Source organism: Dermochelys coriacea, chromosome 15, assembly GCF_009764565.3.
Source record: "Dermochelys coriacea isolate rDerCor1 chromosome 15, rDerCor1.pri.v4, whole genome shotgun sequence".
Lineage (NCBI taxonomy): Eukaryota > Metazoa > Chordata > Testudines > Dermochelyidae > Dermochelys > Dermochelys coriacea.
In genome coordinates, this window is record NC_050082.1 from 14,799,213 (window position 1) to 14,825,461 (window position 26,249).

Below are 26,249 nucleotides of genomic sequence, written 5' to 3' on the forward strand. Positions count from 1 at the left end.
GATCACTGCAAAAGACATTAACCTTTCCTGTTCGACTGAAAGATGCTCTAGCCTTGGGAAGGTAAATGGCATATTGCAGCTGCTGTTGCTGAATCATTCTAGTCCCAAGACAGGACTGAGCAAAGCACCAAGATGGTTACTGATGCTAACCCGCTCAGCCAGCGGTATCTTTCAACACTTTGGAAGCTGAGTCAGTGTTCAGCTCTATTTAATAAATTACCAGGGAGCTTTGCTCCAGGGCTCATAATGAAGTTCTGCGATTCTTATTCTTGTCAATTACCTGGTATCTTTTATTTTATTTTATTTATTTATTACAAATAGGAACATCCGTTTACAGCGTGTTTTTTAGAATGCTTGGAAGTCAGAGTGTCTCAGGAATGGGTTTTGTTGTTGTTGTTTTTGCATCAGACTTTTTAGCACATATCCTACCTACATTTTATAGATTTGATAGATTAAGGCCAGAAGCAGTTACCCAAGTGATCATCTAGACTGACCTCCTGCATAACACAGGCCATCGAACTCCCCTCTTGCCCCCAAATAATTCCTGAAGTAGCTAGACCATATCTTTTAGGAAAAAATCCAATAGTGATTTAAAAAATGGTCCATGATAGGGAATCCTCCATGACCCTTGATCAATTCCAATGGTTAATAAACTTCACTGTTATAAAAAAAAAATTACACCTTTGTTATAAATATAAAGGGAAGGATAATCGCCTTTCTGTATACAGTGCTATAAAATCCCTCCTGGCCAGAGGCAAAACCCTTTCACCTGTAAAGGGTTAAGAAGCTAAGGTAACCTCACTGGCACCTGACCCAAAATGACCAATGAGGGGACAAGATACTTTCAAATCTGGAGGGGGGGAACAAAGGGTCTGTCTGTCTGTGTGATGCTTTTGCTGGGAACAGATCAGAAATGCAAGCCTTCCAACTCCTGTTAAGTTGGTAAGTAATCTAGTTAGAAAATGTGTTAGATTTTCTTTTGTTTAATGGCTGGTAAAATGGCTGGAGGGAATGTGTATTCCTGTTTTGTGTCTTTTTGTAACTTAAGGTTTTGCCTAGAGGGATTCTTTGTTTTGAATTTGATTACCCTGTAAGGTATTTACCATCCTGATTTTACAGAGGTGATTCTTTTACCTTTTCTTTAATTAAAATACTTCTTTTAAGAACCTGATTGATTTTTCCATTGTTCTTAAGATCCAAGGGTTTGGGTCTGTGTTCACCTGTACCAATTGGTGAGGATTATTATCAAGCCTTCCCCAGGAAAGGGGGTGTAGGGTTTGGGGGATATTTTGTGGGAAGACATCTCTCCAAGTGGGCTCTTTCCCTGTTCTTTGTTTAAAACGCTTGGTGGTGGCAGCATACGGTTCAAGGACAAGGCAAAGTTTGTACCTTGGGGAATTTTTTAACCTAAGCTGGTCCCCACATCTGTACCCTAGAGTTCAGAGTGGGGAAGGAACCTTGACAACCTTATTTCCAGTTTGAATTTTAGTTCCAACTTCAGTCGCTGGATCTTTGTGTCTTGTAGGACAATATCACACTTAACCATATATCAGCAAGAGAAAAGCAAAGAATCACAATTAGCAATGGATTCCACATGGCAGGTTTAAATATGTTATTTATATAATACTATAAATGTTCATGGTGCTTTAAAAACATACAAAAGACAATATCCCTGTCTTTAAAAGCTTATGGTCAAAGGTCCAAATTCTGATCACTGTTACACGAATATTAAAAAAATCTGTAGTCGCTACACTCGGTGACTTTGGATTTGTACAGGTGTCAGTGATCAGAATCTGTCTTTAAGACATTGATGTAATGATGGATGGAAACAAGCATTGAAAGGCAGGGAAATAAGATACATGGGATTCATAGATACTAAGGTCAGAAGGGACCATTCTGATCATCTAGTCCGACCTCCTGCACAGCGCAGGCCACAGAATCTCACCCACCCACTCCTATGAAAAACCTCACCCATGTCTGAGCTATTGAAGTCCTCAAATCGTGGTTTAAAGACTTCAAGGAGCAGAGAAGCCTCCCTCGAGTCACCCATGCTACAGAGGAAGGCGAAAAACCTCCAGGGCCTCTCCAATCTGCCCTGGAGGATAATTCCTTCCCGACCCCAAATATAGCGATCAGCTAAACCCTGAGCATATGGGCAAGATTCACCAGTCAGATATTACAGAAAATTCTTTCCTGGGTAACTCAGATCCTATCCATTTAATATCCCATCTCAGGGGATTAGTCCTATTTACCCTGAATATTTAAAGATCAATTACTTACCAAAATCCCATTATCCCATCATACCATCTCCTCCATAAACTTATTGAGTAGAATCTTAAAACCAGATAGATCTCTTGCCCCCACTGCTTCCCTTGGAAGGCTATTCCAAAACTTCACTCCTCTGATGGTTAGAAACCTTCGTCTGATTTCAAGTCTAAACTTCCTGGTGGCCAGTTTATACCCATTTGTTCTTGTGTCCACATTGGTGCTGAGCTTAAATAATTCCTCTCCCTCTCCTGTATTTATCTCTCTGATATATTTATAGAGAGCAATCATATCTCCCCTCAACCTTCTTTTAGTTAGGCTAAACAAGCCAAGCTCCTTAAGTCTCCTTTCATAAGACAAGTTTTCCATTCCTCGGATCATCCTAGTAGCCCTTCTCTGTACCTGCTCCAGTTTGAATTCATCCTTTTTAAACATGGGAGACCATGTTTGGGTGAGTGCCTTCTTTTGCAGGTTATGTACAGTTTTGTTTGGTTGTGCTTTTTGGATACAAGTATTAAGAAGGTAAAACTAGTGTTTTTTTGTCTGCCTCAGTGCAGCGGTGTGTTTTTAAGGGAGAGATCTGAAGAAGCTAAAGCAGGGTGGGCTGGGTCAGGAAGGGTTTCCAGACATGGGTAACTGCATGGACTCAGGCATGACAAGGAAAGCAGGGAAAGGCAACAGAAGAGTGGTTGGTTATGTGGCTTAGGCACCGCTATGGGACTAAAGGCGTGGGGGAGAGAAGAAGGTTGGAGTAACCATTAAAGTATATGCACGGTAGATGAATTTTATTACTGCATTATGGCTAGATTGGAGAAAAGCGATGCAAGAGACAGAGAAATGTAGCTAGCAGTAGTCAAGATCATAGATGTAACCACCAGGGAGAACATCAGGGATGTGTCCTCTCCCAATTCTTTATTTGAGCGTAAGTGAAGATTTGGCACTTAATGCATTCCCACTCCTTGCTCTCCTCAACATTGTAGGTGCGTGCATCACTGATAGCAGAACTAGACAATCAGCACCTGGACAGGGTGGAGCTGGCAGTAGGAAGGGAGAGTAATGGATGGGGTTTTGGAGACATTCCAGAGGACTTTGTGTCAGTCCTCAGAGTGGAGAAGGGTTAAAAAATTACAGTGGCGTTATGGGACAGGGAGGATAGTAGTCTTGGCAACAGTAAGAGGAGGAAGGGAAGAAAGTGACTTCAGATGAACAGGCTGCTGCTAAGTGCATTGAGTTGAAAAGAGAAGCACTCTGTATGCAAGAATAATAGCCTGAGCTATCTAATGTAGCTATCTAATATTTTTATTATTAATCTATTATTGATTTTCATAAAGAAACAAACAATGAAAAGTACAAAAAGATAAATGACTTACAGCTGGTATATATTTCCAAATACTGCATGCTTTTGTGATAGCGCCAATAGAATTATGCAATTTTACAACTTGCCAAAGTTACAAGACAATACTACATAGACACAACATGTTAGAGTGGCAGTAACTGATTAAAATAGGAGAAGACCTATATGAATAGGGAAAAAAGGAAGGAGATTATTGGGGGTGGTGAGGGAATAAGAGGAGGGATTAGGTGGAATGAACTCTAGCATTCTTTGAGCCATCTCAACACTTTTATCCAAATGTATCTAGAACATGGTCCAAATTTCTTCAGATCCATTTAATTGCTTTCTCTGTTGATAAGCTAGTCTTTCTTTGGCTGCTAATTCAGACACGTCCAAATATCACTGCTCTATTCAGGGCAAAAGCCTATTTTTTTATTTGTGTACAATCATGTGCTTGGTGATCATTGGTTCTTGGGGGCTGCAAAGTCTTTGTGATTGACTAAACCCAGTTGAACAGGTAAACAACCTGGGATAAAATTTTCAACTGAGATTTGGCTTCTTAAACTGAGCATGGTTTTAACTCTTGTACCCACTTCTTTCCACAGCTGCCTGACTGTTGGACAGCCTCACAGTATATGCATCACGCTTCTTTTTGTTCCAGCACAAACAAATACCAGTAGATAAGGCCCTTATCTTGGACAGCTTTGATGGTGACCAATACATTTTGAATAAAACCTTTTATTGTATCAAACGGCCTGAGATCCACAGAAGTATTTTTAACATTCTGTAAAATGCTCTGCCATTGGGGTTCTTTTAAGGTCCCTGATAAATCTCCTTCCTGTGCTTTCACAAAGAACTCCTCCTAGATATTACCATGATGGATGCATTAGGAGTTAGTTTATGCCCATGAGGGGACTTCCCTAAACTTGGGATTTCATTAACAGGACAACTGCAGTATTTTTATTATCTGAAATAAATTGCAGTAAAGGCTGTTCAGAGTTGGTTGGGAATGTATTAGCATATTGGCATTTATTCAACTGCACTTCATGAAAGTAATGGGAAATGGTGGTGGTACACTGCCCTTGTATAAAGTGTTTGATATGAAAATGGGGAACTTCGGATATCTGTAGGAGGGCTGAGTGTACTCACTTTACTCATATTCATTTCTCATGGCACTCTTTCAGAGTCATCAATCCAAAGAATTTGTAATTGATTAACTATTTGTATATGTTTACATCGTAGGGTCTGGTAGTTGCGGTACAGGCCCTGAGCATCAGACCATTTGCCTCCTGCTCTCCTACACTTGCTATGTGATTTGGGACAAGACACTTGTGTGTGTGTGTGTGTGTGTGTGTGTGTGTGTGTGTTCCTGTCTGTAAAATGGGGGTGATAACTCCTACCTGACAGGCGGTTTGTAATCTCCTCAAAGAAGGGCTGCCTTTATCGTAATAATAGAAAATACTTCTTGCTGCGCTCGTCCAAGGATTTCAAAGCTCTTTATGAATACTGAGTAAGCTGCATGGCACCCCTGTAAGGCGACCACTAGAATTATTTTTCCCCATTATATTGATTAGGAAACTGATGCACAGAGAGACTACCTTGTTTGCACAAAGTTGTACAAGTCAGTGATAGAACTGAGACTAGATTCCTGGTCTGTTGGTCTAAATGCTAGACCGCGATCCATCCCATGGAGGGAGGAGGAAGAAGAAGATGTAGTGTGGATGAATATATCTACATTAAGTATAGTGTAGTTATAGTTTCCATTTATCACATGCTCCTATCATCCTCTATGTACATCTGAAATTAAAAAAAAAAATACGAATGCAACCAGAGTAATTCTCCTACTGTTAGGTCTTCCAAAATCCAACAAGCCATATGTCTTTTTAATTAACTACAGTGATGTTAACTAGATCAGAAGAACAAGAAAAATAAAGTACTAACAAAAATGAATGGAATGGGTGGATCCTTATTGACAAGATAGATTCGCTCATTCCATTCTGGAATTCAGTCTCCAAATCATTCCAGCTGGCAAGATTTTTAATTCTAATACACAGAATATTAGTCCTTTAAAGGAGCAGTAATTATATCAAGTCAACCTCAGGTCTTAAACTTCCATTCACCACACTTACCAAACAAAAAGCCCCTGAACCCAGTTCAATCACTCTACTGAATGAAGTCTGGAGAAACAGATAAGTCTTGTAGTCTGCACTGAGGTCAACAAACTTACTTAGACGGGAAGCTCTTTGAAGCAGGGACAATTTTTTTTCATTGTATTTTATATTACCTAGCCCAATGCTAATTTCTTAGTTTCCTCTGTAATAGTTATGATTTGACCACAAGCACAGAGACCATCTTGCATCAGTTTTAAGACTTCAGCTTCATTTATTTCCCTGCCAAATATTTTTTATCTGCCATCAGGATAAGCTGCACTGTAAATTCAGTCTGTACTGCTGTAGAATTCTCACCCCTGTTTCTTACAAATCTACTGGTCTGGGCTAGTGTTAATTTAGCAAGACTAATTAACTGAGAAAACAAAGCTGTTGAGTGAGAGAGCCACATAGCAAGTATCAGAGTAGCAGCCGTGTTAGTCTGTATTCGCAAAAAGAAAAGGAGTACTTGTGGCACCTTAGAGAAAATTTAACAAAAAAACCAGTTGGAGAACACTTCAATCTCTCTGGTCACTCGATCACAGACCTAAGAGTGGCTATACTTCAACAAAAAAGCTTCAAAAACAGACTTCAACAAGAGACTGCTGAATTGGAATTAATTTGCAAACTGGATACAATTAACTTAGGCTTGAATAGAGACTGGGAATGGATGAGTCATTACACAAAGTAAAACTATTTCCCCATGGTATTTCTCCCTCCCACCCCACCCCCCACTGTTCCTCTGATATTCTTGTTAACTGCTGGAATTAGCCTACCTGCTTGTCATCATGAAAGGTTTTCCTCCTCCCCCCCCCTGCTGTTGGTGATGGCTTATCTTAAGTGATCACTCTCCTTACAGTGTGTATGATAAACCCATTGTTTCATGTTCTCTGTGTGTGTGTATATAAATCTCTCCTCTGTTTTTTCCACCAAATGCATCCGATGAAGTGAGCTGTAGCTTACGAAAGCTTATGCTCTAATAAATTTGTTAGTCTCTAAGGTGCCACAAGTACTCCTTTTCTTATAGCAAGTATGCATACTTCTGTATGTCTCTACATACTGTGTGTTTGATTCGCTCTTTGGACTGTTATGGATTGTTATTCGAAACAAATCTTAATTAAATCTAAATGTTACTTGTGCCATTTCTAGACACTATCCTGTAATTATGTCAATTTTAATTCTCTGCACACAATTGTTGTATAAAACCCCACAAACATTAAATTAAAAAAACATTCACTTACTCAGACGTCTTCCAACTCGCATATAGAAACAAAGGCCTGGGCCAGAGGTTTAATTCTGCTCCCACTGAAGTCAATGGGAGATTTTGACATTGGTTTCAGGGGGAGTGGAATTGGCTCCCATTCAGTGCTTAATTTGTGCCAGGGCTGAGCCCCAGCACCACTAGGCTTGGCAGTTCATAGCCCCAGCACCTCTGGGCTCCTGGCCAGCAGCTGCTTCTCTCTGGTTGCACAGCTCTGAAGGCAGCACTGCCACTAGCAGTAGTGCAGAAGTAAGGGTGGCAATACACCATACCAGGCCGCCTTAGTAACTTCTGTGCCGCTGCTCTTCCAAGCTGGGTATCTGGCCAGAAGCCACTGCTCTCTGGCCACCCACCCAGTGCTTAATGTTTTAATGCCTCTTTCATTACAAATTAAGCACGGCTCCCATTCCATTCTTGTCTGTCTTGCACAAGTAGTCCCTTTGATATATGGCAGGAAAATCTCCTTTTGTTGATAAATACCATGGACACCACAGGCCATTTTGTGTTTGGATATTATTTTTCTTGTGCAGCATTTACTAACAAATGCTTGAAGCTTTTATAGTGTGATCAATGTTGTATCTCCACATAATAAACAGGAAGCCTTAGAATATACTTCATTACCAGTAGAGCACCACACACATTCCAAAAGATAACAGCTCACATTTTTTTTTCTTCAAAACAGTGTGTTATCACTTCCTCTAGGAAACCCATGTAACTTCTGCCAGGCTCCTCTCTGCTAAGCTTTATGCAAAATGGCAAGTTGTTAGTTTGAAAATGAACAGTGTGTTATCGACTTTAGAGTGTAGAAACTGACATCTGTAATGCATGTAATATTTATATATAATGTGCTTGTATACACTCTGAGGTATCAGCATAGTGGGTGTGGATTTAGTCCTGGTGCAAAGTGCTGGTTTGCCAGTAGAAGAGACTGATATTTTCTATTTATCCACAGAACTAGTGCAGCATGGAAAGCAGCAATATGCATCTCCCTGCAAGGACTTGCCAATGTCTTATGTTCAGAGCATACACACGAAGAAGTCAGATAAAAACATAAGTACTCATGCTGAAAGGTTGCAAGATATCACAACTTTATTTCTTAGAATTCTGGTGCCAACAAGGAAACTGGTTGTGATGGTGGTTTCTGTGATGTGGAAGCTTGTCTTCAAAGAACTGGTCTAAGCTCACCTACTCATTTCACACAAGTTACTAACCAGCTGTCAAGTGGCAGCTTTTGTCACTAGAGCACCATGAGCTGAATGTGAACCCCACTAACTTGTATGGGAAAAGCTGTGAATGCCATTACTGCAATATATTAGAGAGGTAGCCGTGTTAGTCTGTATCCACAAAAACAGCGAGGAGTCCGGTGGCACCTTAAAGACTAACAGATTTATCTGGGTATAAGCTTTTGTGGGTAAAAAAAACCCCCACTTCTGCAATATGTGCTTTCCTCATCCTGCTGTGTATGTTTCTGAACAGGGAGTGCCTACCACTTTAGCCAGATATAACTGCAAGAGACAAGCACCGTACACATCTCTGGCACTGTAGAGACAATAAAGTAACATTACTGATTTATGAGACTCAGTTAATGGTGATAGCACCCTCCTTATCTTACTTGAAATCAAGTTCCAGTAAGTTATTTAAAAGTTTTGGCAGCGAGACCCTGATCTTACAATTGGCTCCGTGTAGATGGACTTGTGTGCACAGGCATAGTGCTGCTGACGGCAAAGGGGCTTCACCGATACAGAGCCAGATGCAGGATTGGGGCTTTAGATGTCCCAGGGACTGATGCCTTACGGTGCACCATTAATAACCATCTGGCAGCCGCCCTGAAGGAACCAGTCAGTAAATGGGAGCAGCAGCAACACAAGCAGTGCCCTCAACAAGCACTGAATATCCACCAACCCAGCAGCTTTCTAACGCAATCAGCTTCAGTAGTTATCTTCTCTCTTCCAGTATCATATTTGCTAATCTGTCATTGAGGCTAACAGCCTGGTCCTCCCCCCCCAACCACCGCATCTCTGCTACTCCCCTCTCTCACTCTCACCTGTCCCCCATTCAGCTTATTCCCACCAGGCTCAGCCTCGTCTCCCTCCACCCTCCTTTTTATTAACTCAGTCCTGCATTTCCCCCACCTTCAAGCCCAACAGTTACAAACAAGAAATATTTTTAAATGCAATGCATAGACACCCTGAAAAACCCAACGTTCGTGTTGCAATCCTTGCTCTGTAGTCCCCCCACCTTTGCTTGTGATCATCACTTGTCATGTCTACCTCTTGAATGACGACTGTCAAGGGATGGACTATGTCTTTTACTATATGTCTGTAACCCCCAGGCCTTCAGTAGCATTGAGAAAATGAATAACAATAATAATACAAATTTAGAGTTTTTTCTCCTTTTTTGTATTATATTGTTTGCCTAACAATGTTACAAGAAATAAACAGGGCGAGAGGCTGATCTTATACGTTATATAATTTTAATGGAGGCTTTTTTCCTTTAAAATCTTGCTGCCTTCAAACGTATAACTCCAGTGCAGGAAAACTACACGCATGTACAAGATTCTTGGTTATATCAAGAGCCACTATAACATTTTACATACATATTGTTATGTTTTTTTTTTCCTTTGGCCCTGTGTAATTATTTTTATCTGGCTGTTTCAATTCCTTTATCAGTTTCAGCTTGTTTACTGAATTTTCAGTCTCTAGATGAAGAAGGCTCATAAGGAGGCAGTTTCCAGAAGTTAGAAGATCTAGATAACATTAAAGACCAGCAAAACCTTCAACAATATTGAAATTACTCAGATAGTTATTGCAGCTGACTGAGACAGAGTGTGCTTTGAGGCTAGGAAATTTCCATTACTGAAGTACAGGACAATGCCTGAATGCTGTTGCTACTACTGTTGTAAAATAAAAGCAGCTTAATTTCATACAGATGGCAGCCAAATATCAGCATATTAATTACAAGGGTGAGACTTATGCAATAAGCTTTTAAGACTGCATTAAAATGGATCTTTTTAATATTTAAAATATAATTGTAAACCACTCACACAAAATTAGGAAATGTATCATTAACTTGCTAATGCAACCAAGCTTCCAAGCTGCAGTTTGATGGCTTATTTGTGAGCAGTGAGTCTGACAAAAATATGACAGTACAAGCTTGTTCCTAGAACAAGGAATAAAAGAATGATATACAGAATTCTATTAGGTAATTAAGATAAGGTTACTATTGACTATATAGTCCTATGATTGGTAATCTTTTATGTTTTCCAACTTCTGTTTAGTCAGTCAGTGAAAATAAAAAGAATCCAGAGTTTAGATACATTGTATAAATGTGCAGCTATGATTAATTTAAATATTTACCAAATTAGGTCCTGTACCTGCCTTCCTTGTACAGCCTAACTTCCATTGAAGTCAATGGGCATTTTGGGTGGGTAAGGAAGACAAAAAAAGATTTTTTTTTTAAAAGGGATAATTAAATGCTGGGAAAATAGTAAATTAGATTTTTGTTTTCAGTTGGCTAGACTGAGTCAGGTTGTATATTGGTACTAACTGAATTACTGTATGAGAGGACAGGACGGCTATGGGGACTGGCTATATAGAGGACCTGAGTCTCATTTACACATAGGCCACTTTATACTGTCATATGGTGTAAAGTGGCCTTAGTGTAAATGAAAGTCAGGCCCAGGGGTTTTCAGCTCTAGATTACCAGTTTAAATCAAGTCTAGTTTAGTAGTCTCTAGAAGTTGTTAGCATCTGATGCTCTTTAAGAGTCTAAGGATAGTTCCCAGTGGACCAGTGTTCACATCTAATGTATTTAAGATTTAGATCACATTCATCACCATGGTATCTGAGTGCCTTACAAGTTACAATATATCTTTTTAAAAGACTTCACATTTCTCTCCCTCCACACCCACACACAGATTTGGGGCTTTTTAAAATTAAAAGGCTATGTTAAATATATGATATTTGCATTTCATTCTGAAGGTGTGGAGGTTCCTGGTCATTCTGATGTGCTCCAGCAGAAGTACCACACTCTTAGACAAGCTCTGTCCCATTGGCGCACTTGGAACTAAAACCTCCTTCCCAGTGATGGCAGGCTTAGGAGAGATGGCTATGGTTCTGAATGGGCACAGAGATTAAACTACCTTTCCACCTTTCCAGGCACATGAGTGGGAAGATGCATGTTGCTGTTCAAGCTGCACCTGTTCTGTGGATAAGCAGACAATTTCAATCTCCAGGGCTCACAGATCCTTTCAATAGTACTGCACTTAACACAAAGTGAGCTGTTAAAATGGACATATCACACAGGACAAAGTTAAGGCTTTCCAGACCCAGTTTCTAGGATAAACCCATCCATGTGAGCTGCGAAATGGATATGGGGGAAAAGTTAGTGCAAACCATAGCGTGTTTAACTTCACCATTATTATAATTAACCATTTCCCAGTGTCTTTTTTTTTTTAAAAAATACAGCATCTTTGTATGGCTTTACTGTTCTTAATGTTGTTTTTGCAGCATATTATGGCATCTGTTCAGGGAGGTATTTTTCCTACTTCAAGGCACCAATGGAGATTTTGCAGTAAGTACCCCCTTTAAGGCCTGAGCCCACAAAGATTTAGTCATGTACTTAACTTAAAGCACATGAATAGACTTCATGGGACTATCCATGTGCTTAAAGCACATATGTAAGCCTTTGCAGGGTCATGGCCTTCGTGAAAGGAAAGACCCAGTACGAACTACTAGGTAATGAAAATAAATATATACATGAAATGCTAATGATCCTATTTATATATATTGGCGTAGACATGCATTTGGACACATGTCCAGACTGAACATAGTTGCACCGTGTCGGGGGAGGTGGGGGGTGGCTATCTTTCCACAACTTATTGGTCTGCCTTATTGGCATCTTTTTTGATCTGACATATCCTAGGGAAGGGGGAAATATATTAGATATATACTAGTTTTTAATCAAATTTTGCATTAAAACTGCAATTACTTGTTGGTTGTTAGATTTTTCCGTAAGCATTTGTTTTACACTTGCTGATGACAGATTTATTTATGTATATATTCAGAACTGTAAGCATAATTTTGTTTTTTAAAGGTGTTAAGGGAACATTTTAAATCTTATTTTTATTTACTGAAACATTTATTCACATTTACAGATGTCTAAAAATTCTGAGAAAAGTAATGCCGGGTTTCTGAAGTGGAAAAAATAGTGTGAAAAACAAAGAGTTTTAGATATGAGGAAAAAATAACTCATACAAAGCAATGTTAACTATTCCACTTAAATACACATATAATAAACCATATGGCTGAATGAGTATTAAACACAGGCTTTTCATCATTAGATTATTCCAGTCACACACAACATTTCTCACTGTACTAAACTGACTGGAGGATTGTATTGCATCTGAAACCGGGACACCTGCTGTGCATTCTGGCATGGAAGGCAATCCACTAGATTGCTGCTGGGGTAGCAGAGTATGTACAGTTGCAACAGGGATATTCTTTTCTTCTTGACTGCTATTCAAACAGGGAGCTGAATGTTTTGCTTTAAGATGAGGAGGCCTGGCATGTTAGAATCCAGAGGTTCCACAGCAGTTGAGCGCAAGTGGCCACTGAGAATAACAGTTGGTTTGGAGGAGCGGATACTGGCTAGTCGGAATGAAAGTTGGTTTGGGGCAACTGGTGACAGGAGAAGGGTTGGACTTGATATATGCAATGGCAAGACGATATAGGCAGTGGTGGGAGAGAGACAGAATTATCAAAGAAGTGCAGTGGTAGAAGCAGGGAGTCCCTTGAGGTGGAGAGGAGAGAGACAGCTATAGGCAGGGCAGAAATGCCAATAGGAAGCCCGGCAAAGTGGGTCAGAAGCACTATTTCAAAGACTATATAACCAGCTGAGTCTCCGATAAAGATGAGACCCCAACTCACCCATGTGTTGGCAAGCACTGGCTGAAGGGACACAGGGGCAGGGAGCGGGTCTGGGCATCAATTATTTGTTTTTAGTGTTTGTATTAAAATGTACGTAAAATAGGGAAGATGTATTCTGGAACTGAAGTCAGAAGGCCCATGTCCCCTGGAGGGACTGTTAATAATAGGACACCATGGTACATTGGTGGAGTTGGGCTGTAAGCAACTCAGCCACATGGACAGAGCAATGCACAGGGTTTAATAAAGTTCCATGTGTTCAGCTTACCCTGCCTTCAGCTTCACTCTTTGCAAATGAAACATGGTGGCAGCACTGGAGCTATGAGTTCTCTGAAGTGCCACAGCTGGCTGCATTATCATACCTTACTGGGGAACAATGCAGACAGATATGCACTACTGGGAAGTGCACCACTGCCTCAAGCCTCACAGCAGTCCTAGGAGCCCTGGGGAGTTATTGCTTCCCAAAGCAGAATGAAACTGTGACATGATACAGGCTTTTCCTAGAGACCAATCTGAAGGGGATGGGCTAGACCCCTCTGCTATTGCCTTATGCACACTGGCTACTACATACAATTTTAGGGGAGTTGACAGGCTTCCTAATTTGGAACAGAATAATCTGCAGCATTGGGAACACAATCTGTAGGAGCGGCTGCTCCGAGAAGACGATCTCACATTAGACAGATGCTTAGACATCTGTCACAAGACATCAGTCTCAAGAGAAAGGATGAAAGCTCTAGGAGGCACAACAGCCCCAGAAGTGCATGCAGTGAGACAGCAGCAAAGGAGAGTAGATGGTATGGGTTCCAGACCCATGGTGAGATGCATTAAGTATGGAAGACAGCATGAGCAGGCAGAGGAGAAGTGCCCTGCACTAGCACAACATTGTAAGGAATGTGGCAAGTTGAATCATTTTAGCAGTGCGTACAAGAGCCGGGGAAAGTCTCAGAAAGATTCAGTCAGACTTGTACAAGAGGGGGATGGGACATCAGACAGCAGCAATGACATCATGATTCTCTCCTTAAGTCCGAGAGAATACTTGGTTCAGGCTGTTGGGACAAAAAAGCAACACATGAAAATACCAACCTCCATGCATGCAACAATGTTATTAGGTAAATGCCCTGTGCAATCTCAACTGGATAGCAGGGCCTACTGTAATGTGATTCCTTGGGTTGAATTGGACTCAAAAACACCCATTACAAACAGCAGGCACAATCTAAAAATGAAGAATGAGATCATAATACAGCCCATAGGAAAATGTGACCTCATAGTAACTAACCAAAAAATAACAGATAATACCAACTGCAGTTTGTGGTGGTGGATAGTCTTAGGATCTAAGGTGCTTACTGTATAAGGCATAGATCTGATTAGGGTGCAGTGTCAGAATTTTATAGCTGCAGTGCAGGAAGCAAAAAGCAGAGTCCCATGGATAATAGAGACAATTTTAAATGCATATAGAAATCTTTTCAAAGGCTACAGGTGCCTCAAAGGAATGCTTCTCCTGAAAGTAGACCCCCTCCAGAGGAACCTGTGTGCTTACCACAAAGGACAATTCCAATAGAACTACATAATCAAATATGGAAGGGGCTCAAAAATCTGCAGAGTAGGGGTATTGTAGCACCTGTAGAGGCCAGTACATCCTGCGTAAGCAGCATGGTAGTGGTAAAGAAGCCCTCAGTCAAATTATGCATCTGCATAGACCCAAAGCCACTGAACCAGGCATTGAAAAGAAACCACTATCCACTGCCCACAATTGATGACATCTTGCCAGAACTTTTCAGTCAGTGATGTGAGAAATGGGTTTTGGATAAAGAGTCCAGCATGCTAACATCCTTTGTAACACCATTTGGTCACTACAGATGGCTGAGTGTGCTGATGGGGATAAGCCCAGTACAAGAGGTGTTCAAGAGAAGATTCACCCAAGTGAAGACGTGACAGAAAACTACAAGCTTTTCTACAGCAATGCAGGGACAAGAACAAAGAACTAAACCAAGAAAAAATGTACCTTAAATAATGTGAGGGGACATTAATTAGACCTCAGCTCACAGCAGGACTGAGAGCAGATCCCAATAAGATTAAGGCAGCAAGAGACATGCTAGCTCCAGCGCTTAGAGCGCTTCTTAAGAATGATAAGTTCTGTCCACACCTGGCTTCAGAGCAGAACCCATAAGTCAGCTCAAAGGCAGGATGTTGGGTGGGACTGGATGGTTCCTCAAGAGCAAGCATTTGGTACATTGAGACACATGATAATGGAGTCCCCTGTCCTGGAGCACTTCCAGCCAGGAGAGACACTGACGCTCCAATGTGATGCATCAGAGAGAGGATTGGGTGTAGCTCTTTTTCAGAAGCAGCCAGTCCCTTATGCCAGCACAGTGCTGTCAGAAACTGAATAGAGATATGCCCAAATAGGAAAAGAGCAGCTGGCTGTGGTATTTGGACCGGAGCAATTCCATCAGTACTCCTATGGTCATCCACTAATCATGCACTCAGACCACAAACCCCTAGGCACAATCATGACAAAGCCCCTTCTTAGTGCTCCAAAGAGATGGCAACGCATGTTGATGTGCCTCCAACACTACCAGGCAGAGATCGGACATTGTCCGGGAATGACGACTGGTCTTGGTTGACACCATGAGCAGGGCATATATAGCCAACATCGGGGGCTGGGGGAAGGGGATCAGGACACTGATCCATGAACATGCTCCACTATCTCTCATTTCAACAGCGAAACTGATGGAATCAAAGAGGCTCAAGAAAAGGACACCTAACTATAAGTAGTCAAGAGAGCAATACTAGCAGGGTGGCCAGAAGACAAAAGCCAAGTATCACTAGGTGCAGAACCATATGAAGAAAATGGGGATCAATATGAACATCAAAAGGTGGATAAGGAATTGGTTAAAGGGGAGACTGCAACGGGTCCTACTGAAAGGCGAACTGTCAGATTGGAGGGAGGTTACCAGTGGAGTTCCTCAGGGATCGGTTTTGGGACCAATCTTATTTAATCTTTTTATTACTGACCTTGGCACAAAAAGTGGGAGTGTGCTAATAAAGTTTGCAGATGATACAAAGCTGGGAGGTATTGCCAATTCGGAGAAGGATCGGGATATTATACAGGAGGATCTGGATTACCTTGTAAACTGGAGTAATAGTAATAGGATGAAATTTAACAGTGAGAAGTGTAAGGTTATGCATTTAGGGATTAATAACAAGAATTTTAGCTACAAGTTGGGGACGCATCAATTAGAAGTAACGGAAGAGGAGAAGGACCTTGGAGTATTGGTTAATCATAGGATGACTATGAGCTGCCAATATGATATGGCTGTGAAAAAAGCTAATGCGGTTTTGGGATGCAGCAGGAGAGGCATTTCCAGTAGGGATAAGGAGGTTTTATTACCGTTATACAAGGCACTGGTGAGACCTCACCTAGAATACTGTGTGCAGTTCTGGTCTCCCATGTTTAAAAAGGATGAATTCAAACTGGAGCAGGTACAGAGAAGGGCTACTAGGATGATCCGAGGAATGGAAAACTTGTCTTATGAAAGGAGACTTAAGGAGCTTGGCTTGTTTAGCCTAACTAAAAGAAGGTTGAGGGGAGATATGATTGCTCTCTATAAATATATCAGAGGGATAAATACAGGAGAGGGAGAGGAATTATTTCAGCTCAGCACCAATGTGGACACAAGAACAAATGGGTATAAACTGGCCACCAGGAAGTTTAGACTTGAAATCAGACGAAGGATTTAACCATCAGAGGAGTGAAGTTTTGGAATAGCCTTCCAAGGGAAGCAGTGGGGGCAAAAGATCTATCTTGTTTTAAGATTCTACTCGATAAGTTTATGGAGGAGATGGTATGATGGGATAATGGGATTTTGGTAAGTAATTGATCTTTAAATATTCAGGGTAAATAGGACTAATCCCCTGAGATGGGATATTAAATGGATAGGATCTGAGTTACCCAGGAAAGAATTTTCTGTAATATCTGGCTGGTGAATCTTGCCCATATGCTCAGGGTTTAGCTGATCGCTATATTTGGGGTCGGGAAGGAATTATCCTCCAGGGCAGATTGGAGAGGCCCTGGAGGTTTTTCGCCTTCCTCTGTAGCATGGGGCATGGTTGACTTGAGGGAGGCTTCTCTGCTCCTTGAAGTCTTTGAACCATGATTTAAGGACTTCAATAGCTCAGACATGGGTGAGGTTTTTCATAGGAGTGGGTGGGTGAGATTCTGTGGCCTGCGCTGTGCAGGAGGTCGGACTAGATGATCAGAATGGTCCCTTCTGACCTTAGTATCTATGAATCTCTATTTTCAAATGAAAGATGAGCTGATTATGCAGGTTGGAATCATATTTCAGAGACAGAGAGCTGTTGTTCTCACCTCCTTACGTAGGGATGTCCCGTAAAAATACATGGGCACTGTCCAGCTATCTCAGGTAGGCTCAAGAGTCTTTCCTGGCCAAGAATTGATACACAGCTCTGCTGCTTGATAGAAGGATGGGCCATCTAGCGGTTAGGCGATAACCACCCGCCTAAGGAAATTCGGTTACTGCACGAGCTCCCCACCCAACTAGGGGACAAGGGCGGAGCAGACGTATCCCCCTTCAGGGAAAAGCAGTAGGCGAGTACAGGGCATTACTGTTCACATTGTGGGGAGGTCAATGCCTGAACCCTGCCTGCTACAAGAAGCATGTCAGGGACTGGCCAACTGAAGGCCCCCTGTGTGAGAGGCACCATCCCGGCCACTGTGCTCACTGACAATGGACCCCAATCTGCCTCAGAAGAATTCAAGCCCCCCAGTGGGCGGGGCCGCCCCGCTCTGGAGACGCCGCCCAGGGGCACTGACAAGGCGCGCGGCAGGTGGCGCCCCAGAGCAGAGCAGCGCAGCGCAGCGCAGCGCAGCGCAGGCCCCGGCCCATGGGCAGGCTGTCCTCCCTCACCGGACGCCGGACGGTGCTCTGCAGCAGCGCTTGCCCCGCTCAGCAGGCACCCCGGCCACGTGACCTCCCCGGCCCCGCCCCGCCCCTCTGTGGCGCTGCGGCTCTGAAGTTACCGCAGTCCCCTTAGCCCCGCCCCTCCTGTCCGTCTCGCGCTTGGTTTCCTCGCTTCTCCTCCTGCTGTGTGCGCGAGTTCTCCGCCCCCCTCCCCCCCCGTCCCGTCTATGCGCGCGCGCCCCCCTCCGCCTCTGTCTCCTCACAGCAGCGGCGAGCGGGCCTGGGACCGGGCGGCAGCGGGTCCCTCTTGAGCGCAGCGGCCGCGCGGGCACCGGAGGCGACCACATCCCCCTTCCATAGCCGTTCCCGGCGCGGAGAACATGGCGGCGGTACCGGGGGCCGGGGTTGCGGCCGGCTCGGCCAACGCCGGGGGTCCGGAGATGGTGCGGGGCCAGGTGTTCGATGTGGGGCCCCGCTACGTCAACCTCTCCTACATCGGGGAGGGGGCCTATGGCATGGTCTGGTGAGTACCGGCCGGGGAGCCGAGCCGAGCCGAGCCGAGCCGGGGCAGCGCCCTGCCCCGCCCGCCCGCCGAGCCTGGCCCGCAGCCGCTCCCAGGGGCTAGGGAACAGCCCGCGGCCCCAGCCTCCTGGCCCTCCCGCCGGGGGCCGGGGCTTAAGCATCTCTGCCTCCTGCTCCTCTTCCCTGCCTGCTGCTGCCTCGTAGCCCCGCTTGCTTCCCCTGCCCTCTTCTCTGACTCCTAGCCCCAGTCGCTGCCCCTTCCTTCTCCAGTCCTGCAGCGAGGCTTAATTTTTTTCCCCGTTTACTGTCTCCTAGGTTGGTTTAACTCCCCCCCCACCTTCTTGGTGATGTGTTTTTAAAATGGAAAAGATAACCAAAATCATGACTCTGACTGACTGATTATAAGCACTAGGGCTCACCTTGTATGCCCCTAGAGCACACTGGGTAAACAAAAAAAGAGACCCTGTATGTAGGAATTATTACCCCCAGGTCTCTCTTCTTTGGTTGTGATTTGCTACTCCTCCCCTCCGATAATGGCAAGTCACTTTGTCTAGCCGAGTAAACCTCCTAAATTGGCGAAATTTTTATTCGTTATAGTTGAAACTGTTTTGTATCGGGGACTTCCAGTGAAAGACATTAAAACACAAACACATATGCAGAGTGAATGTGTGCGCTCAACTATTTGACATAGTCTGTCTTAAAGGGGCTATAAGAATGATGGGAAATGCACAGATGTATTTGAAAAAAGAAAAGGAGTACTTGTGGCACCTTAGAGACTAACAAATTTATTAGAGCATAAGCTTTCGTGAGCTACAGCTCACTTCATCGGATGCATCCGATGTAGCTCACGAAAGCTTATGCTCTAATAAATTTGTTAGTCTCTAAGGTGCCACAAGTACTCCTTTTCTTTTTGCGAATACAGACTAACACGGCTGCTACTCTGAAAGATGTATTTGAGCAAGTTAAGGTGTCTACCTCCTAGTAGTGTAGTGAGATTGGGTTGAGCTGATGCATGTATGTGGATGGCAGTATGGTCCAGTGGCTAGGATACAAGAGTATCTCTGCCTTGCTCTGTGACCTTGCTTAAATCATTTATCCCATTTGTGTCTGTCTTTCCATCTGTAAAGTGGATTAAAGAAATTTACCTCCCAAATTGATTTCAAGTCTGCAAATGAAACAGGATTAATAACTTTCCTTCAAACCCTATGCTGATTTACCTTTGGAATGCACTTTGTCTTTCTATGACATTTCATTTTTAAAAGACCGGGTATGTTTTGAAATAAATTTGGTTTATCACTTTTTTAGTTATATATTCAAAAAAAAATTTTTACAGCTATAATCTTTAATTCAGGGGTTGAATTATGCTGACTTTTGTTGGCTCCATGAGAGGCAGTCACCTTGTACTCCAGAATTTAAGCTTTCATTTAGGTCTGGATTCACCAAGGAGTTAATCGTATGCTTAAGTGCTTTTACTGGATTGTGACATTAGCCCTTTTAGTTGTGGTGATAACTTTCAAAATGTGATTTGAGGTCCTGTTTATACTTGTGTGTATATATATTTGTACCAATGCAGCTACGCTGGTGTAAATCTCCAAGGTGGATGCATTGTACAGATTTTAATATGAGGCTTTTGTTAGTGCAGTTTACCTCAGAAACCAGAATAAGTTTTACCAGTGCAAGCCTAGTTTTATACCTGTTCAGAACATCTACTTTGAGGGGTTTGGAGCAGTGTAGCTGCACTAGTACAAATACCCTTGGTGTAGATAGACTCTGAATGTAAACCAACACATCAACATTTGTCTGAGGTAGAAGATAGCCTCAAATAGTATTTCTAAGTACTTCTAAATGTATACTGCCCCATTTATCTAAGTGGGATGGTAACAATGGTGAAATTTAATTTTAGCTTCAAACGTATCTATTTCACTACTGATCAAAGGCTGCAAGAAATGTTACGAAGGGTACACAGTTTACTGTAATAACATCATATTGTGGCTTCCCAGGTGAATGGGGTGTGGTTTGTGGGCAGGACTAGGGAGCATATCACTGTTTTCCCCCCTCAACTGGATGTCTGGTTAGTGACTTGAGATAAAACCTTAAGTTTTCCATTTCACCTCAAACAATGTCTGTATAAGGTAGCCTTTATCTTAAAAAGTCAACACATGAATATATTTTATATACAATTAATGACAAATGTTTTTGGACTAAAATAAAAATGTTAGACCCTACTGTTCCAAATGCACTATGGTTTGTTGAGCTGCTGTATTCCTCCTATGGAGTTAAGAAGTTAAAGCATTCACTATATCGGGTATTCATTTCTTAATTGCTGTTGTTCAATACAGTCTCAAGTGTGAAAGGACATGAAAAACATTATACGTTTTTATCGCATATTTAATAAGGAAAGTGTTGGATTGCATATGTGCTAGTGAGATGTCATAGCAACTAATGTTTGTTAACATGTAGGAACACAAACTACTATGATTACATAAGATTACTTTCAAGCAACTGGAAGTATATTCATTATGCAGATTGACACTTGATGTTTCATGCTTTGCCTTGCTTTCAAAGCTGTGTGTGCAATTCTTAGTGTGGAAGCATTTTCATGGGGGTGGGGAGAAGATGACATTTTTTTTTGAAAGCTTCAGAAGTAGATTTATAATTTTTTTCAGTGAGATAAAATTAGTAAAGCTATGGTACTAAAGTCTTGCGACTCTAGACTAAGTTAATATATAACATTTGAGAGATCATATTTATCAGGATATAGTGCCATGGCTTCATAATGCAGAAATGTAAAAGACTGGAGAGTTGTGAAAGCTACCTGGTATATTTTTCATAACCTCTCATTATATTTGTAAATTATCCAAACTGTGAGTTCAATTAAATAAGCACACTCTCATGGCCCACGTTAGTCTTTTAGCGAAGTTAAATTGAAGCAACAATCACTTTAACCTTCCATGACAAGACAGCGATATTGTAAACAGAGGACTATGACTTCACAGCTGGGTCAAGCAGAGAGAACTGGGTATGTTCAGGAGCGAAGCCTTAATCAATACAAATCTGAAACAATAGTTAAGGAAAGAAAGGAAAATACTGGTCAAGTAAGCTACTTGTATAAATTTTCTCACATTCAAATTTTCTCTAGTATGAAAAACTCTAGAGATAATAGTTCAATGCTTTCCTTTAACTCAATCATCCATAGCCAGGTCAGGAGTTAGAGTAAAAACAGAGTTATTAGAGCTGTATATCAAGTAATATTTTATAGGTGTGATTTTTCAATATTTTGGAAAGTAAAGGAGGATAAATTATGTATTGATTTGAAAGGTAATTTTAGAGGAACCTGTGTCTTAACCTTATGCCCCTAAATTTAAACTCTGTAATTTTTCAAAGGTTATATTTTTGCCAGCATAACACATTCTGTCTCAGTTGTCTCCAAGGGCTAGATTCCGTCCTTATGCCTGTTTGATTCACGTTCAGATTGTGCTATCGGAGAACAGGACCGGAGCTTGACTGGCTCAGGCTGAGCATAGGGGAAATGTTTACCAGAGGATGGTTCTCCTCCCCAACAGTCTACCAGGGAAGTCAAGAGTGGAAGAAAGCTGAAAACTAGTCACCAGTTACAGCTCCCTGATTCTCTGCCCTGATCCTGGCTCAGGTTAAAGGAGACTAGGGGCTGCCTCACTTTTGCCTGCTGGCTGTGCTCCCTAAGGGGCTGACTATAAACTACTTCTAGATAACTAGAAACACTCCCACCGCTCCCCCACTGTAGCCCCCTGGGGTTTTCTCTCCTTCTGGGTATTCCTCTGTGCTGAAGGAATACTCAGTAGGAAAACTTGAAGGAGTTTTCTTTTCCCTTTGTGCCACCTACGTAGCACACAGGACAGAAGGTGTATCCTAAACAATTGATTGTGGCCCCTGGACTGTTTTGAGATTACTTTGACCCTCTGGCTCAACAGGATGGACATCATCTGTCTACAGATACTGTCTTATGTCTAAGGCTATGTCTACACTACGGACCTTACAGTGGCACAGCTGTAACGCTGCAGCTGCGCTGTTGTAAGGTCTTCTGTGTAGCCACTCTGTGCTGGTGGGAGAGAACTCTCCTGCCAGCATAATTAAACCACCTCCAATGAACAGCAGTGGCTGTGTCAGGTGGGAGACTAAAGCACAAAAGTCCTAGTGTAGACAGAGCCTAAGTTGACTTAAAGCTTCACACCGTCCTAATAGGAAAAATATACTAGTATCTATCCATTTTCATCTTTTTAGAGAAAATACTTCTAATAGAAATCTTAAATCTGAAATCCTTTTATGAATCAACTTCTTCAGGAAAGAGGGTGGATGTTTTAAATGAAATGTATGACAATTCTTCTCATAAAATTTCCCAGTGGGTCAATTCTAATGGGATTAATAGGAAACTTTTGTTCTAAACTGAGATTGTTGATAATCATCACTTCTCAACTAGAATATATGTTTTAAACATTCAACTTAATGGTTGTTCCAACAGTTTATACGGTACTTAGACTATATGGTGTCAGCGACTCAAAGATATGCATAGCAGTTACAATCACAACATGCTGTTCCCAAGCTTTTAGAACCAACAGATAGGAGATTTGATCATTCTTTTAAATATTTATCCTTTATTCTCAATTACAAATATTTATATTTTAACTGACATAAAATATTTGTGGCTGTGGCAATACTTCATGCACACAGATGCTGGGGTAAATTTTGATGTGATGTAGAGGGCTTCCAAAAAACAAAACACAAAACCCTACACGCGTTGCCACTAATCAGTCCATTCCAAACATTAAAAAAAAGAAGAATTTTAAACATTCAGTTAAATGATTATCTTGTCAGTTCCCATTGACAAAGTGGATAATGTGTAGTTCATATTCAGAAATTTAAAAAAGATACATTACAATGATCTGTCTTCACCAGAGTGTCTAGATGCTTGCAGGATCAGGGCCTATGTGGGTAACTGAAACAGATTGTACATTTGACAATAATCTATATAAACTAGGAAAGATTTTCAGTAAAACTTTCATTTACAGTAAACTTAGGTAAAAAGAGTCAAAAGTGTGACTTATGTTGACAGTGTCCCTTTACTAAAATTTAAAAGGACTATTAATTGGGATTTTTTGTTTAAGATGAAGGGCATGTATGGCAACGAGGAAAAATGGACATAGAACAGTTCCATGTATGTTAATTGAACTAATTAAGGGTAACAATCATAAGTGTGTATGACTACTTTACTCCAGGTTGTTTGAGAGTTACAGTCCTGAGAATTTATTATATAGAATTTTAGTTAATTGTTGCACTTTGGTATTTCTAACAACATATTCGCTGGCAATTATCTTTGATTTTGAACCTTTTAGATATGAAACCGCAAAAAAACAAATCAAACAAGAAAACTGAAGTGGGTACTCTGCTCTTACAGATCATTTCAAGAGCAGTAGAGTATAACATTTACAAGTGTGTGCCATTCTAGAAAGATGAGGGCAAATTCTGTTGTCCCTGGAGTTCCCACAGCCTGGCAGGGAAGCAGGCAAAGTTGCTACCAGAACTACTTTCCTCTGTCCCCTGTGTTGTAGCAGATGGACAGTGGGGAGCTGCTGAGGCAGGTGTAGCAGGGAAGGGACAGTAGCTATCTTTATTCACATCAACACTCTCTATCCACATCAGCGCTGCCCCCTAATGCTGCAGGAGAGATGGCGGAAAGTAGCATCCCTTTCCACCTGTCCACAGTAAGAGAACAGTTCAAGCTCTTGAGTTTAAAAGTCAGGAGTGCAGCTCAGGAAATATGTTCTTATTTCATAATAAAATATACATTTTCTTAATACACTTGCCCATGAGGGCCACAGGCTACCCTGCAGCTGTAGACCGTTTTACCTTTTTTCGAGATGACGAAGTGAAGCTTGTATAGAAAGAATTCATACCTCCTACTTATTTTAGTAGGAGTATAATTTTAATGTAAATTTGAAAATAGTGTCTTATCAACTTAGCACATAATGACACTTGTATACTGGTCCGCAGTCTCGGATTCTTCAACTGTGCTTTGTTGGAGCTAGAATTCATTGATGATTTTCATAAAATTTTTTGTCACTACATCTTGCAGGTTGGCATTAAAGTTGGATGTTGCTGTCTTTAATTAGAAAATACTTGTTGTTGAATATTGGCACTGAAAGGTGTCTTTATATCAAACAGATATTTGAATGGAGGGTATTTAAAATAACAAACATCTAAAAAGAGTATGCTAGTAAATAGTTATAGTGCTGTTTATAGCAGCATTGTTCCTTCTAAGCTACCCAGTTAAAGAAAATGGAGAAACAAGGTTTTTGTTAGAGTATAAAACTTTTTTTTTTTACTCACATCAACTCAAACTTGCACTATTCCTGAAATGTAGTAGATGGTCATTACAGTCCAAGGCAATTTCAGCTTAGAATTTATATGAAAGCCATCAGTGAGTAGTACTATTCTATTGTTTTATTTGTCAAAAATGGAAGTTTATTATTTGTTTTATGGGAGTGACTAGAGGCCCCAATCAGTATTGGTGTTTCATTGCTCTCAGTACTATATAACTACAGAATGAAAAGTACACCCGCTTCCAAAGAGGTTGCCATCTAAATAGACCAGATTCCACTCCCCCACCCTCACCCCACAGAGAGTAACTGATAGTCATACAAAACCTAGGTAACAGCTATGGAACTTGTTGGCTATATTTCACACGCCCTTTTCTTCTGAAGTTTATTTTGAATGAGAAATTGAGACTTTAACTGTGAATTCCATTTTTACCTTCCACTGTGGCCCTTGTTCTATTTGTTATCCTGTACTGTTATTACTTGTGTCTTCCTCTTATAGCTGGCAATGCACTAATTACCTTTGGCTAAGTGGGCCTGTGTAGTGAGGTTTTTTTTTTTTTTTTTTAATAATCAATGAGCTGCCTTATGGGTCAGCCAAGAAAGAGCACTTTGTAAGATGTGGCCCATACCCCCTTGCTCCCAGTTCCTGCCTTTTCTTAAGCAAAGACATGCTGTCATTTCAGTTTCTCCAGTATCCCAGGAAGCCAAAGCTGTTGAATCAAATGCTTTTTGGTTTCTTCAGTTTCTTCTGGGATATTTATTTTCTGGTTATTTTAAAAATCAATTTCAGTCAGAGTTTTTTTTTTTGTTAAAAACTTACAATATTGACAAATAACTTTCTCATTATATACTTGACTTTTTAAAAAATTTCATGGTCCAGTTTGCAGGCATTTTGTCCTTTTCCTTATCAAGTTATACAGCAGCTTTAACATATGTACTTAATGGATATTGGTGGTGATGCTATAATTATAACAACTGGAAGATGTTTGCTGGTGCAGGTTGTATTGCAAAGACAGAACCCTGACATGTATGTAGCTTTGTTAAAACCTGGCAGTTGTGTAGTTTGGGTATTAGTATTTGCTATTTCTGAAATACCATTATAGTTTCTGGGCACAGCTTGAGTTTTAGATTTAAAAAAACAAAAGTTTCCCAAAAGACTATGTAAGGCATGCTACCTTGCATTCCCATATAATCTAAAACCTAACCAGTAGGTCAAATGGGAAGAGAGTCCAGAAACTACACCTGCTAGAAAAATTAGATGTGTGTCTATCACCGTGTTCTAAATGAGGTCATGTTCAGGCTCAGGTGTATTTTTGCTGGACTGAATCCCAGGGTCAAGGGCTTTCTATTGAGAATTACCTGCCTCCAGATCTTGTTTGATAGAGGTGAAACTTGCAACTAAAGTGGTGTAGTCAAAGTTAGTGTGGCTAGATATAGGAAAGGTTAAGGCTTTTAGATGGTAATGTGCTATGTTAGCTGAAGCTTCTGAGTTATAGTCAAGATTATCCCTGGGTTCATTGCA

The 26,249-nt window shown here is 41.4% G+C and overlaps 1 protein-coding gene and 1 long non-coding RNA gene across 2 annotated transcripts in view; one reads left to right on the forward strand and one right to left on the reverse strand.

The window, feature by feature from the left end:
* The window catches only part of LOC122456817, a 61,716-nt gene that overhangs the window by 12,804 nt on the left and 22,663 nt on the right, over positions 1–26,249 (reverse strand). The window lies entirely within an intron of this gene.
* MAPK1 (mitogen-activated protein kinase 1) overlaps positions 18,065–26,249 on the forward strand; it is a 49,922-nt gene continuing 41,737 nt past the window's right edge. Inside the window, 3 exon segments of the mRNA XM_038373291.2 lie at positions 18,065–18,160; positions 18,162–18,201; positions 18,204–18,375. Of these exon segments, the coding sequence (XP_038229219.1) occupies positions 18,080–18,160; positions 18,162–18,201; positions 18,204–18,375 (293 nt within the window). The 5' untranslated portion in view covers positions 18,065–18,079.